A 14759-nucleotide genomic window follows, 5' to 3' on the forward strand; every position below is an offset into this window, starting at 1 on the left:
ATCTGTTCCCTTGACTAGAGCTATCTAGTCAGGAGAAGAATGTCAGCAGCTCTAAAACTGGGGAGCTGCATTACTGTATAGCAGTCATTTGATACTGCCATTTAAGTGCAATTTAGACAATTGCCCTTCTCAGGCTTTTACTCACCTGTGGCATTTAAGTTCTTAGAACAGTGTATTGATGTCATCCACCAACAGGACTGACATTTCTGCTTGACCACAGTGAAGCATAAATATTTAAAATCTCAAACATGCAAAGTAAAACCTGTACAACAGCTCAATGTAAAACTACAAAACTTTGAGAATGTACCTTGCAATACTTACGCATGTATAACTGTTTCTGCAATAGTATTCACATACTGAACGTTACTCTGAGAAAGAAAAATAATTGATTTAAATAAGCAGAGTTACAATACTTCAGAACAAAAATTCAGCCTTTCTTTGCCAAACTGAACTTCTTGCTGAGGCTGTGAAGTACTACTTTCCAATATAACAATGCAGGGGGTTTTTCAGAAAAAAATGCTTCTGAAAGATATGGTCCGGTATCTAATGTTCATCACTTACTCAATATGTCTGCATGTCGGCCTCAAAAAAATTAAAACAAGGAAGGCCTTGGAAACTTCTACTGTATAATGCTAATCAACTAGCTTGTTTGTCCACAGTAGTGGACATTAACATGATTCTTATCAATTGTAGGGATTGAACACATCAAACACACACACGCAGGCTATGAGTTGGGATGGAGGCGCTGCCAATGGCTAGCTCCGAGTCCCTTTTATTATGCTTCTATGCACATGACATCATAGTAACTCCCTCGTTACACATCTGATTGGTGGATACAAAGGTACATGCTTTTACATTGGTGGAAACAGGTACATGCTTTTACATCGTGATCACCTATCCTTTGCCTCGTGCGTTACCTCGTGATCACCCTCCAACTCAGAACTTAGGCAAAGGCCTGATTAACACGTGGACAGAACCTGAGTCTTTGCATTATGCCAGGAGTCCCCAAAGTCCCTCCTTGAGGGCCGAATCCAGTCGGGTTGTCAGGATTTCCCCAATGAATATGCAGTGAAAGCAGTGCATGCACATAGATCTCATGCATATTCATTGGGGAAATGCTGAAAACCCGACTGGATTCGGCCCTTAAGGAGGGACTTTGGAGACCCCTGCAGTATGCAATGCAATGTCTGTTAGCTGATGTCCTTTCCAAATAAGGACAGCTTAAGATATGGGTTAATATGTGACAGGGGTCTTGTGACAAGAGGGGAGGGGGGGAATGCCTCAGCATTCTGTCACAAGGTGCTAACATTTTCTCTTGCTTTAGAGTGGCCGGCTACATGGCAAGACGGGAGAGGGAATGGGAATAATTCATAATTCTTACACAGGGGCGGTGAAATCAGTGTGCCGATCTCGCCCTGTTTCAGAATGGCATTCCTACATTTCCCCTTACTTAACTATTTTTAAGGGCTTTATAGAGGTGAGACAAATCTGCTCGGGATAATTTGCAATATGGACTGATGCATAAAGCAAACAAGGAAGGCAGGCATTGAATAAGACAACAGAGAGTAATCAAAAGACCTATTCCAATGAGTAGACTGAAAAATGACTGGAACCACTGGCCAGACCATAGAGCATTCCACCACTCTGGTAAGTTATCTTGACGCATAATAGAGACTGATTCATGTAATCTATGGCTGCTCAGTTGTCTAACACAGCTGTCTGTATTTCATGTAGTTCTTGATTTAGCAAGCTAAGTGCGTGTGAGGTATGATTAATGTTTTTTTGCCATCGCACAAGCTAATGATTATATAATGCTAATCCAGGTAAAGAGACAGCCAAAGAGATAATTTCAGCTTTTGAGAGCAAGTTAACATTACTATAACACTGGTCAGTTAAGGCATAACTATCAGAGGTGATAGAGACAGAGCGTTTTTCTTTAGTAATCCTGGGATTAATCAATTGCTTTTTATTTACTAATGTGGGCACTAATCTACTTAGACAGCATTGGGTATTGTGTGTTAAATTAGCAGGAACATCTGCAGGCAGGACAAGGGGAGCAATAATATATGAAATATTTGCAAAATGTGAACAGTTCCACAAAGCTAGCCACTGTTAATGCAATTTCTAGTACAATTTTGTACCCTAGCATATGACAGATTTTTATGATTTGCTACTATGGGGGTATAAATGGTCATGGTATCCCAGGGTAATTTTCTGGCTACTTTTCACCATGATGTAAACATGGTATATGATACTTCATCTTCAGTCATAAAATTTGTTAGTTGGGAAATCTTTCCTATTCCCCTTGGCGCTAACTTAACCATTTCCATATAGTGCCTCTGGAAGTTTCAAAATCTAAAGTGTTGGTAGTAATGTTTTATTTTTGTATGCACATTTCAAATATAACGACACATCCACAATTCACGCATCTAATCAAACACATTCTCACACACACAGTCTGGGGCCCCAAACACGTCACACGCATATCCATCATATATTCAATAATTACTAATAAGGTGCATATATTATAATAAAAAATGTGAGTCCCTATATCTTCCTAAGCCAGACTGAGAGGCCTGGCATTAATTAGCATTCCCTAGTAGATATGTGAGGCAAATCAAAAAAATCCCTAAATGTCCCTAAAATAAGAGAACCTCAAGATTACTTTCCCTATACCCAGAAGTGCCGGGCATAGTAACCTAGAATTAAATGCATTAAGATGAAGAAGAAATGTCCAGTGCAAACCCTAAAAAGCCCAAATATATGTGAAGGTGATACAAGCAATGAATACACAAGACAGATTTTGTCTTCTTTGAGTGTGATGCAAGGGCCAAGTTCTCAAATTAAATTTAAATTATTAAAAGAACTTGTGATGTGTCAGCAAATAATAAAAAATGTAAATCACTGCCACATGTAGGACAGGCCTATTACCTGCGACAGGTGTTACAGTACATAAAATTATGGGATAAACAAAGAGTTCTTTTCTGAGAACAATGCATGAGACAATAATAAAGAAATAATACAACAGCTAACAAAATATCATAATGGGCCTATTAGATTACGCAATAAAGCATAATTATAAATTATTTCAGAACTACAATTCAAAGAAGGTAAATTAAGGTATAATAGCAATAAATGTAGAGGATCCTCTGAAGATCTGCAATGCTCAGTCTTTTTCAAGGTGAGAATGGCTTGGCCACTCAAGCTTTTAATGTGTCCCCAAGTTATAGGATCAGTCTTAGAATAACGCTTTCTTTTCCGGTCGTCTTGCTGTGGTATGGGAACTTGTGGTCGCCTTAAGATGAAATTAAACTCAGGAATGGGGATCTGCAGATGCTTGTGCCATGACATTTCTTTCTGCTGCTGTAGTTTCTGAGAGAGGAGCATGGCGTGTCAGCAGCTTCTTCTGTAGTTTCCGAGATTGGAACATGTTGCGCTGTATTGGACGTGTCTGCTTGGAACCCAAACTGGACTTGTAGAAGTTGAGAGAGCGGCATAGCCCCTCCCCCAGGTTATTAAGGAAGCAGGTCCATGGCAGACAGAATACTCTGCAAAATAGTTCAAATGGTTAATAGTGAACAAAACAATGGATAAAGATATTTGAACCTGTCTCAAATTAGGAACGGCACGAGTTGCTTGTTCTACAGTCGCTTGTCCTGTAGAATTATAAGGCAAACCATGAATCATTTGGATATCCCACTTTAAGCAAAACACAGAAAAAGCATTGGAAGAATAATCGGCACCATTATCTGTTTTTAAAGTTTTTGGCTTTCCCATAACAGAAATGCATTGCAACATATGATTAATTACTTGAATCGTAGTTTCTCCTGTTTGTGACATCACCCAAAGATAGCCAGAATAGGTGTCAATAGTAACGTGCAGATATTTCCATTTCCCGAAAGGGGGATAGTGTGTGACATCCATTTGCCACACTTGATTTACAGCAAGTCTCCTGGGGTTTACCCCATACTCAGCAGCCGAATGCAGCTGTGAGCATTGTGGGCAAGATTGAACTATAGTTGTAGCTTGATTTAAGGGAATTGTAAACATTTTTACCAGGGCTGCAATTAGAATTAAACGTTTATCTTTAGTATAATGACGACAAATATGACCGATGTAATTTGTTAATGCAATTTGCAATTCCTCATTATATTTAAAAAGAAATTCCCATTGCTCTTGTGAAATGGGAACGGTGATAGATACCAAAGTCCAATCTCATAATGTTTAAGGTTTTATTTCTTGCCTTACAAATTAGAGAACTATACATGTATTGAGGAGAACTGATATTCTGAGGGGGCGTATGTGGTAAATAGATCCATTCCACTGTATGTAAACGAGTATCTGGGGTTAATTGGCCTATAACCACAATATATTGGCGTTTCTGCAGAAGGATTAATAAGGAAAGTGCTATATTATCCTGAATCCTAGCAACCCATTGCGTTAATAAATGCTGGTTAATAATCGCTATCACTTTTTGAATGTCTGGTGTTGTATAGATCAAATCTGCAGGTTGTTTGCAACAAATTACCAAAAAGCACAGTTACTTACCGTAACAGGTGTTATCCAGGGACAGCAGGCAGATATTCTTGACTGATGGGTGACGGCACCGACGGAGCCCCGGTACGGACAATTTTAGAGTGATCTCACTCTAAGAACTTTTAGAAAGTTCTAGCTCGGCCGCACCGCGCACGCGCGAGTGCCTTCCCGCCCGACAGAGGCGCGCGGTCCCTCAGTTAGTATAAGCCAGCTAAGAAGCCAACCCGGGGAGGTGGGTGGGACGCAAGAATATCTGCCTGCTGTCCCTGGATAACACCTGTTACGGTAAGTAACTGTGCTTTATCCCAGGACAAGCAGGCAGCTATTCTTGACTGATGGGTGACCTCCAAGCTAACAAAAAGAGGGATGGAGGGAAGGTTGGCCATTAAGAAAACAAATTTTGCAAAACAGATTGGCCGAAGTGACCATCCCTTCTGGAGAATGTATCCAGACAATAATGAGATGTAAAAGTGTGAACTGAGGACCAAGTAGCAGCCTTGCAGATTTCCTCAATAGGAGTGGAACGGAGGAAAGCTACAGATGCTGCCATTGCTCTGACTTTATGGGCTGTGACAGAACCTTCCAGTGTCAGTCCCGTCTGAGCATAACAGAATGAAATGCACGCTGCAAGCCAATTAGACAACGTACGTTTAGAAACAGGACGTCCCAATTTATTCGGATCAAAGGACAGAAAGAGTTGGGGAACTGATCTGTGGGGTTTCGTACGCTCCAGATAGTAAGCAAGAGCCCTTTTACAATCCAAAGTATGCAGAGCTTGTTCCCCAGAATGAGAATGAGGTTTTGGAAAGAAAACAGGTAAAACAATGGATTGGTTGAGATGAAATTCAGAAACAACCTTGGGGAGAAACTTTGGATGTGTACGCAGAACCACCTTGTCACGGTGAAAAACCGTAAAAGGTGGATCTGCAACCAGTGCATGAAGCTCACTGACCCTCCTGGCAGAGGTAATGGCAATAAGAAAAAGTACCTTCCAAGTGAGAAATTTGAAAGGAGAGGTAGCTAAAGGTTCAAATGGAGGTTTCATTAAAGCGGAAAGAACCACATTGAGATCCCAGATAACCGGAGGGGCTTTAAGAGGTGGTTTCACATTGAAAAGCCCACGCATGAACCTGGATACCAGGGGATGAGCTGAAAGAAGTTTTCCATGGACTGGCTCATGAAAAGCTGCAATGGCACTGAGGTGGACCCTGATGGAAGAGGACTTCAGGCCAGAATCAGACAAAGAAAGAAGATAATCCAACAACGTCTCCACCGCTAGGGAAGTGGGATCAAGATGATGAAGAAGACACCAGGAAGAAAACCTCGTCCACTTTTGATGGTAACATTGTAGAGTGGCTGGTTTCCTGGAAGCATCCAGAATGGAACGAACGGGCTGAGACAAAAGAGTATCAGTCGAGTTCAGCCCGAGAGATACCAAGCCATCAGGTGTAGAGACTGGAGGTTGGGATGCAGAAGGGTTCCCTGCTGTTGCGTAAGCAGAGAAGGAAACAGAGGAAGAGGAAAAGGTTCCCTGGAACTGAGTTGAAGTAGAAGGGAGAACCAATGTTGCCTGGGCCACCTCGGAGCAATCAGAATCATGGTGGCTCGTTCCCTCTTGAGCTTGAACAAGGTTCTCAACATGAGAGGTAGAGGAGGGAAGGCGTACAGGAACAGATTCGACCAGTCGAGGAGAAAAGCATCTGCTGTGAGACGGAGTGGAGAGTAAAGTCTTGAGCAGAAACGGGGCAGCTGGTGATTGTGAGGAGCTGCAAAGAGGTCTATCTGAGGAGTGCCCCATTGAGTGAAGATAGACTGTAGAGTTACAGGGTCGAGTGTCCACTCGTGAGGCTGGAGAATTCTGCTGAGTTTGTCCGCTAATGAATTCTGTTTCCCCTGAATGTAAATAGCTTTCAGGAAGAGATGATGATCTATGGCCCAATTCCAGATCTTCTGGGCTTCCTGGCATAAAAGGCGAGAGCCTGTCCCACCCTGTTTGTTGATGTAGTACATCGCAACCTGATTGTCTGTGCACAACAGAAGGACCTGAGGAAAGAGAAGGTGTTGAAAGGCCTTGAGGGCGTAAAACATCGCTCTGAGTTCCAGGAAATTGATTTGATGCTTCTTTTCCTGGGCTGACCAAAGACCCTGAGTCTGGAACTCGTTCAAGTGAGCTCCCCATGCGTACAGAGAGGCGTCGGTGGTGATGACTAGTTGATGAGGAGGCTGATGGAACAGAAGACCTCTGGATAGATTTGAGGATACCAACCACCATTGCAGAGACTGACGAAGAGATGATGTCACAGATATGTGTCGTGAGCAAGAGTCCGACGCTTGGGACCACTGGGTCGCAAGGGTCCATTGAGGAGTGCGCAGGTGAAGACGGGCATGAGGTGTGACATGAACTGTGGATGCCATGTGTCCCAAGAGCACCATCATTTGTCTCGCTGAGATGGACGGCAGAGGAAGTACCTGGTGACATAGAGACTGAAGGGTCTGAAGTCGATTGGATGGCAGGAAAGCTCTCATGAGGAGTGTATCTAGGATCGCTCCAATGAATTGAAGTCTCTGAGTGGGAATGATATGAGATTTGGGTAGATTGATCTCGAATCCCAGAAGTTGCAGAAACTGGATGGTTTGGTTGGTGGCCAGAAGGACCGCTTGGGCAGAAGTGTCTTTGATCAACCAATCGTCCAGGTAAGGAAATACTTGCAGGTGGTGAGAGCGCAGAAAAGCCGCCACCACAATGAGACATTTGGTGAATACCCTTGGAGATGAGGCAAGACCGAAGGGCAGCACCTTGTACTGGTAATGACAATGATTGATCATGAATCGGAGATATGGTCTTGAGGTTACATTGATCGGTATGTGAGTGTAAGCCTCTTTGAGATCGAGGGAGCATAGCCAGTCGTTTTGATTTAGAAGGGGATAAAGTATGGCTAAAGAAAGCATCTTGAATTTTTCTTTTACTAGATGAATGTTGAGATCGCGAAGGTCCAGGATGGGTCTGAGATCTCCTGTCTTTTTGGGAACTAGAAAGTAACGGGAGTAGAATCCCTGCCCCTTTTGATCTAGAGGAACTTCCTCTATAGCGTTCAGAAGGAGGAGGGATTGGACCTCCTGAATAAGGAGGGCTGATTGAGGACTGTTCAAAGCAGACTCTTTTGGCAGGCTTTGAGGTGGGAGAGTCTGAAAGTTGAGAGAGTAGCCGTGGCGGATGATGTTGAGGACCCATTGGTCCGAAGTGATTACTTCCCACCGGCTGAAGAACAGAGAAAGTCGACCTCCTATTGGTTGAGGCAGGAGAACAGGAACAGGGATACTGGCTATACTGCGGAGAATGAAGTCAAAAGGGCTGTGACTTCTGCTGAGGAGGTTGTTTCGCAGGTTGCTGCTGTTGCTGCTGTCGGGGAGGCTGACGTTGCTGTTGCCTCTGACGTCGAGGTTGTTGAGCAGTGGTAGGTAATGGACGGGCTGTGAAACGGCGTTGATAAGCCGATTGCTGCCTGTATGGTCTTGGTGGAGGAGGCTTCTTTTTATTCTTGAGCAGGGTATCCCAGCGCGTCTCATGAGCCGAGAGCTTTTGGGTGGTAGAGTCCATGGAATCCCCAAAGAGCTCATCCCCTAGGCATGGGGCGTTGGCTAACCGATCTTGATGGTTAACATCAAGCTCGGATACCCGAAGCCAGGCCAAACGGCGCATAGCCACCGACATAGCTGTCGCTCTGGATGTAAGTTCAAAGGTGTCATATATGGACCTAACCATAAACTTACGAAGTTGGAATAGAGACGACAAGCAGGAGTGAAAAGATGGATGTTTTCTTGAAGGAAGATACTTCTCGAAGGAAGCCATGGTGGTAAGGAGATGCTTTAAATAAAAAGAAAAATGAAAAGCATAATTACTAGCTCTATTTGCTAACATAGCGTTCTGGTAGAGCCTCTTACCGAATTTATCCATGGCCCTTCCTTCTCTGCCAGGAGGGACAGATGCATATACACTGGCTCCTGAAGTCTTTTTAAGGGTGGATTCGACAAATAAGGATTCGTGTGGAAGTTGAGGCTTGTCGAACCCAGGAATGGGAATTACCTTGTATAGAGAATCCAGTTTACGTGGGGCCCCTGGAACAGTTAAAGGAGTCTCTAAATTTTTATAGAAAGTTTCCCTCAAGATGTCATGAAGGGGAAGCTTCAAAAATTCCTTTGGAGGCTGATCAAAATCAAGGGCATCCAAAAAAGCTTTAGACTTTTTGGATTCAGCCTCCAAAGGAATGGACAAAGACTCACACATCTCCTTCAAGAAATTGGAGAAAGAGGAAGTGGTCTGTTTGGAGGATGGGTCAGGGAGAGCCGAATCCTCCTCCTCTGAGGAACATTCTCCTTCAGAAAGAAAGGGTTCCTCTGAGTCCCCCCACAGATCAGGGTCTCTGACATGGGAAGAATGGTCCCGAGACTCAGGTGTCGATGTTTGCATGTGTCGGGTTTTGCGTACCGACTTACCCGACCTCATCGATACCGAGTCAGGCGATGTTATCGGTCGCACCGGTGCCGAAGTCTGTACCGATTGATGGTGAGCTGTCGGCTCCGGTGCAAGGACTGGCATCGATACCGATGAAGTTAGGTGAAGCGGTACCGAGACAGTAGAAGCAGGTAAGACAGGTTCGACAACCGGTACCGACACGGGTTGATGTACAACCGGTACCGATGGCTCGGTGCGGACTGGCACCGGAAGGTTCGGTGTCATTATAGCAGGAAGGAGTCGTTCTAATTGCTCCTTAAGCTGTACATGAAGGATGGCCGTAATGCGGTCATCGAGGGATGGCACCGGTACCGCTTTTTTCTTCTGCGGTACCTGCGGTGCCGCTCTACGCCCCGGAGATGAGGAGCCCGATGTCGAGGGACTCACCTCAATAGGGGCGGAGCGCTTCCGCTGGCGTCTAACCGGCGGCAGGACTGGGCTCACTGCACTCGAGGCCGGAAGACGTTCCAGCGGGGAAGGCTTCTTAGCCGGCTTACCTGACTGTTGGGATGCCGGTGTGGAATCACGCGGCGTCGAAGACGAGGGTGCCGACTGAAGCGGTGCCGAAGCCGGAGTCGAAGGAACGGGGTCGGACATCTCGGCACCGAATAACAAACGCTGTTGAATTAAGCGATTTTTTAAAGTTCTTTTCTTTAAAGTAGCACAGCGGGTGCAAGAAGAGGCCTGATGCTCAGGACCCAAACACTGCAAGCACCAGTTGTGTGGGTCCGTGAGAGATATAGGCCTAGCACACCGCTGGCACTTTTTAAAACCCGGTTGAGGGGGCATGAAAGGGAAAACGGCTTCCGCCAAATCGAAGGCCGAGGCTTCGATGGTGGCAGAAGGCCCCGCCGGGGAAAAACCGAAATTGAAGAAAAAAATATAAGATGGTTTTTTTTTTTTTTTTTTTTTTTTTTGTAATCAAAATAAAAGAAAGGTTAAAGAAATCAAACGTTTACGCGAGCGGGAAGGCAAGTTAAGAAAAAATTTCAACAGCCGTTGAAAACGCGTCTTCTTAGCTCCGCGGAAACTAAGAAACTGAGGGACCGCGCGCCTCTGTCGGGCGGGAAGGCACTCGCGCGTGCGCGGTGCGGCCGAGCTAGAACTTTCTAAAAGTTCTTAGAGTGAGATCACTCTAAAATTGTCCGTACCGGGGCTCCGTCGGTGCCGTCACCCATCAGTCAAGAATAGCTGCCTGCTTGTCCTGGGATAATACTATTAATATACAAATATTACTTTGTGCCCAATCAATGAGGGGTCTATTAATTCTTGTAATAACATGATTCAGAAATAGCTTACCTTAATTGCAATTATCTTGGAAGGCATTCCATATCTGGGGATAGTTCATTCAGTGACACTGAATCACTTACCCACTTTTTCTGTATAACATTTTTCTTTTCACAAATAAGACGTGAAATATAACAACTGGTAAATTGCAAGTTCATTAATATTTAAATATTACAATCACCGTAGCAGGCTCCTATTTTAAAGAGCTTTCCTGTCAAAAAAATTAAACTTAATCTCTGTGTTAGCCCTGCCATCCAGTTACTAATTGTTAGAATGTTCTGCTGGCTTAACCAGAGTGAGCAAACGCTATGGAAGGTTACATCCTTCATATCTAATCTTGGACAAACCTAGATAACATCAAAGCTATTAGTATAGAAGAGTCGCAAACAAAAGGACCTGGGCTGCAGCCTGTCAACAAACTTGATAAGAGGTGCAAAGGTCAGGTAGTTCAGGAAGACAATGACCCCAGCTACAGTATCAGAGTGAATCTAGAAATTTACCAGTGACTCCAAATTCCTGCACCTACAAACCTCATCTCCTGTTTTTTTTCAATTCCTGTTCTGCTTGAATATATAAATCTATGCCTGCACTTTGAGCTGTTTCAGTGTTTGCATTTAACACAGTTGGCTTTGTGCCTGAAATTTCAAAGGGGATGGCATTATAGTCTCTGTTTGTATAGGGGCCAGAGACCTGCCCAATGGGAAATTTCCCGAAGGTTTGTGTCTCGCTATTTCTGAATGACATTGGTTAGCCCAATGATATCCCTTCTTACATTTTGGACAAATACTAGGTGGTCGTCCTCTGTTCAATAGGAGCGGTTTATTACTATTTGCCTTGCAGTTTCGTTTAAAGTGTCCTGGCTTGCCACAGCCATAACAGCCATTTGGAGTGGAATTTTTTTCTACTGCAGCTACTAAAATGCCCATTTGATATGTCTGCGTGCCAATATCAGCGCAGGCAAGCATCATATCAGCTAAGTTAACATCTGCCTTCTTGCCTAAGCATTGCAATGCCTTACGGCAGTCTAAATTGGCATTGTCTTTGGCTAATTTCATCATTAAATCACTTTGAGCCTCCTTTTGATATTCACTATCCCACATAACATATTTACCCGTAGTCAATACCATGCACATAATGTCTTTCCAATCTTATACACATAATGTCTTTCCAAAGTACACATAATGTCTTTCCAAAGTATGCGCTCCAGCCATGGATTCAAATAATCCGGCTGTGAAATTACTTCTTAAACCTGTCTCTGAAATAGATTTATGAATTTCTCACAACATTGCAAAGGATAATGGTTGATAAGTAGCTATCTGTCCTGGACTATTAGGATTTTGGGCATATGTGACTGGGTAGGCTTGAATTAAATCTTTCATGTCCTCTGCTGCTAATTGCCCTTCCTCTCTGGTCTTTTTTATCATTGCTTGAAACGCACTTAAAGGTTGCACTAATGTTTCTGCCTTTTTTTCCTTTAAAAGAGCTGGGGATACCTGTGTTGGAGGTATGATTTTTGGATATGTGTTCTGACTTGAATAGTTGGTGGGAGGGGGGGGGAACAGTTAATGAGACCGTTGCCACCTTGGAGGGTGCCTCTGTACCTACCTTCTCCAAGGCACACTTGCACTGATGCCATACCAATATGGCTGCCGATGCTCTAGGCTCAGCATATAAAACTTTCCCGACTCTAAGCCAATTTTCTAATTTTAATAATCCCTTTTCTGGATACCGGGACCAGTGCTCTCCTATCTCTTGTACTAAACATTTTAACTGTGAATCAGAGGCCTCTCTATCTGTATGTCTCAAAATATACTTCAATTCTTTCACATGAGTACGCTGTAAATCTGACAGGGAATTTCCCATACTTACTCGAGGGGATCCCGGAGGATGAGGTGCACCAAGTCTTATCGTCAGACGGAGCAAACAGGGCAAAGGGTCCCTGTTCAGGTGCCACTTGTAGGGATTGAACACATGCAGGCTATGAGTTGGGATGGAGGTGCTGCCAATGGCTAGCTCTGAGTCCCTTTTATTATGCTTCTATGCAAATGACATCATAGTAACTCCCTCATTTACACATCTAATGATTGGTGGATACAAAGGTACATGCTTTTACATTGTGATCACCTGCCCTTTGCCTCATGCTTTACCTCGTGATCACCCTCCAACTCAGCACTTAGGCATGGGCCTGATTAACATGTGGATAGAACCTGAGTCTTTGCAGTATGCAATGCAATGCCTGTCAGCTGATGTCCTTTCCAAATAAGGACAGTTTAAGATAAGGGTTAATATGTGACAGGGGTCTTGTGACAAGAGGGGAGGGGGGAATGCTTCAGCATTCTGTCACAAGGTGCTAACATTTTCCCTTGCTTTAGAATGGCCAGCTACATAGCAAGAGGGGAGAGGGAATGGGAATAATTCATAATTCTTACACAGGGGCGGTGAAATCAGTGTGCCGATCTCGCCCTGTTTCAGAATGGCAGAATGGCGTTCCTACAATCAATCCTGCAAATTACCTAGATATTCCTCATATTAATCTCCTATAGCTCTTATCCATGAGACAATGATACTTCCTCTTTACTGACTTGCTGCTCCCCCCTCCTATGCTTCTCAAGTTTTATTAAGGTGTGGTGTATACTTCTCCCTCCGGATTTGCGGGGGATAGGGGCAGAGCCAGACCGCGAATGGTGAAATACCGCGAATATATTCTGGTCCGTCTCTGACCCACCCACACCTCCCTCCTGCCTTCCCCTCGGCATCCCGGCCTTACCTGGTGGTCTAGCAGGCTTTCGGGGCAGGAGCGATCTTCCTACGCTCCTGCCCCGTGCAGATATATATAGGAAGTATAGGAAATAGCTTCCGTGAGTTCCCGTAGTCTCTCGAGAATATGACGGGAACTCCCCACAGCCATTTCATATACTTCAATGCGTATAACATTTTTTAAAAAACAGGGGACAAAACAAAACATTTTTTATACAATTGAATAAAAATTATATACGTTCTAATACATAACTGATACAGAGGGTGAGGGGGATGAACTACAATCTTTAAATAAAGAGAAGAAACATTTAGTGAAGAACACATATGGTGGGAACACAAAAGAGAGAGAGAGAGAAAAAAAAGGGATATAAAGGTAGAAATGATCATAGAAAAAAGAAGATAAATTTATGACCTACTCTGTTTCTCCTAGGATACACAGATACATCATTCCTTCTGCCAGAAACTCTCCACCCCTGAGATGTTCTGTCTATCTGTCTATCTATTAGATTGTAAGCTCTTCTGAGCAAGGACAGTCTACTGAATGTTAAATCAATAAAACACTGTTCTACAGATGATAGTCTGTATGGTTCTACAGTTTTGAAGGATAATGCTTATTTGTATAAAAATATATTTCCTTATCAACTTACGTCTGCTACAAAGACAATCACAACACAGTCATTCTTTTCTTCTGCTGACATCTCATAGAAGAGAGAATTCAATGTGTGCATCAGATAACTCTCTTTGTTTCTTTTCACGGTGGGAATACCCATCACTAGAGACACTAAACAAAACAACCCACAAAACACAATATCATCTCGTGTAAGAAGGATTGTTCAATTACATTTATATTTAACAAACAATGAAAAGAGACAGATAATCTGGAAATATTTCCATGCAGTGAGTTAGGAATCCCAGGTTTTGTTCTGAGATTGCTCTCTCAGGTTTTAGAGAACATTCCTTCATGGTTAAATGAATAAAAGAGGTTTCTGAAACTTAGCAAATGAAGTACAGACAGAGGTCCTAAGGACTCCCCTGTTTAACTTTTTTTTAAAAACTCTTTGGGAAAGGTACTCTAATCTGAGTATGCTTAACAATGGAAAAGTTACAGCTGCTTGAGAACAATGCAGCAAAAATGGTATTGGGGGATGTCTGACTTTAAAATTATCAAAGGTCTTGGCTCCTACCTAGAGAATGACATGGAGAAAAGATTTGTCCCTGTCTCCACCCCGTTGAAAGCTATATCAAAAAGGTGGGTTTCAGTCTGCTTTTAAACAACGGAAGGGAAGGGGCTGGACAGACAAATTTAATAAATTAATAATTAATAAAGATATTTTCAAATGGAAGAAAAGCAGATCTCTTTATTGTTTCTGTGAGGGATTAAGGAGTTTTCTCTCACTAAGACCGTAGCTATGCCACTGGGCATCAGAGGGCATCAGACAAATTGGGGAAAACTGCATGTCCCAAAATGACCTAAACTTTGCAGCTCAGTGCTGAGATCCATTAGGGAAAGGATTTAGCCCTTCTGCCCCAGACTGGAATCATTTGGAGAGGTCCGTGAGAGAGGAGACTTACACTAGAGAACCCTTCCCTAGCTGTGGGTTGAGAACCCTGGGAAGTAGGATTCTTAAGAGGCAGAGAGATAACCCTTCTCTAGCCGTGAGCTGAA

General features: G+C 43.5%; 1 protein-coding gene across 4 annotated transcripts in view; it reads right to left on the minus strand.

Annotated features, from left to right (window-relative positions):
- The window catches only part of MGAT4D (MGAT4 family member D), a 263615-nt gene that overhangs the window by 174502 nt on the left and 74354 nt on the right, over nucleotides 1-14759 (minus strand). For all 4 annotated transcript variants that reach the window (XM_033939678.1, XM_033939670.1, XM_033939662.1 and 1 more), the window contains 2 exons: nucleotides 13741-13874; nucleotides 322-368 (listed from right to left, as the gene is read on the minus strand). In XM_033939678.1, coding sequence (XP_033795569.1) covers nucleotides 322-368; nucleotides 13741-13874 — 181 coding nt within the window. The remainder of the gene's footprint in view (nucleotides 1-321; nucleotides 369-13740; nucleotides 13875-14759) is intronic.

The sequence above is a fragment of the Geotrypetes seraphini genome, chromosome 1 (genome assembly GCF_902459505.1).
Source record: "Geotrypetes seraphini chromosome 1, aGeoSer1.1, whole genome shotgun sequence".
In the NCBI taxonomy this organism is placed as follows: Eukaryota; Metazoa; Chordata; class Amphibia; order Gymnophiona; family Dermophiidae; genus Geotrypetes; species Geotrypetes seraphini.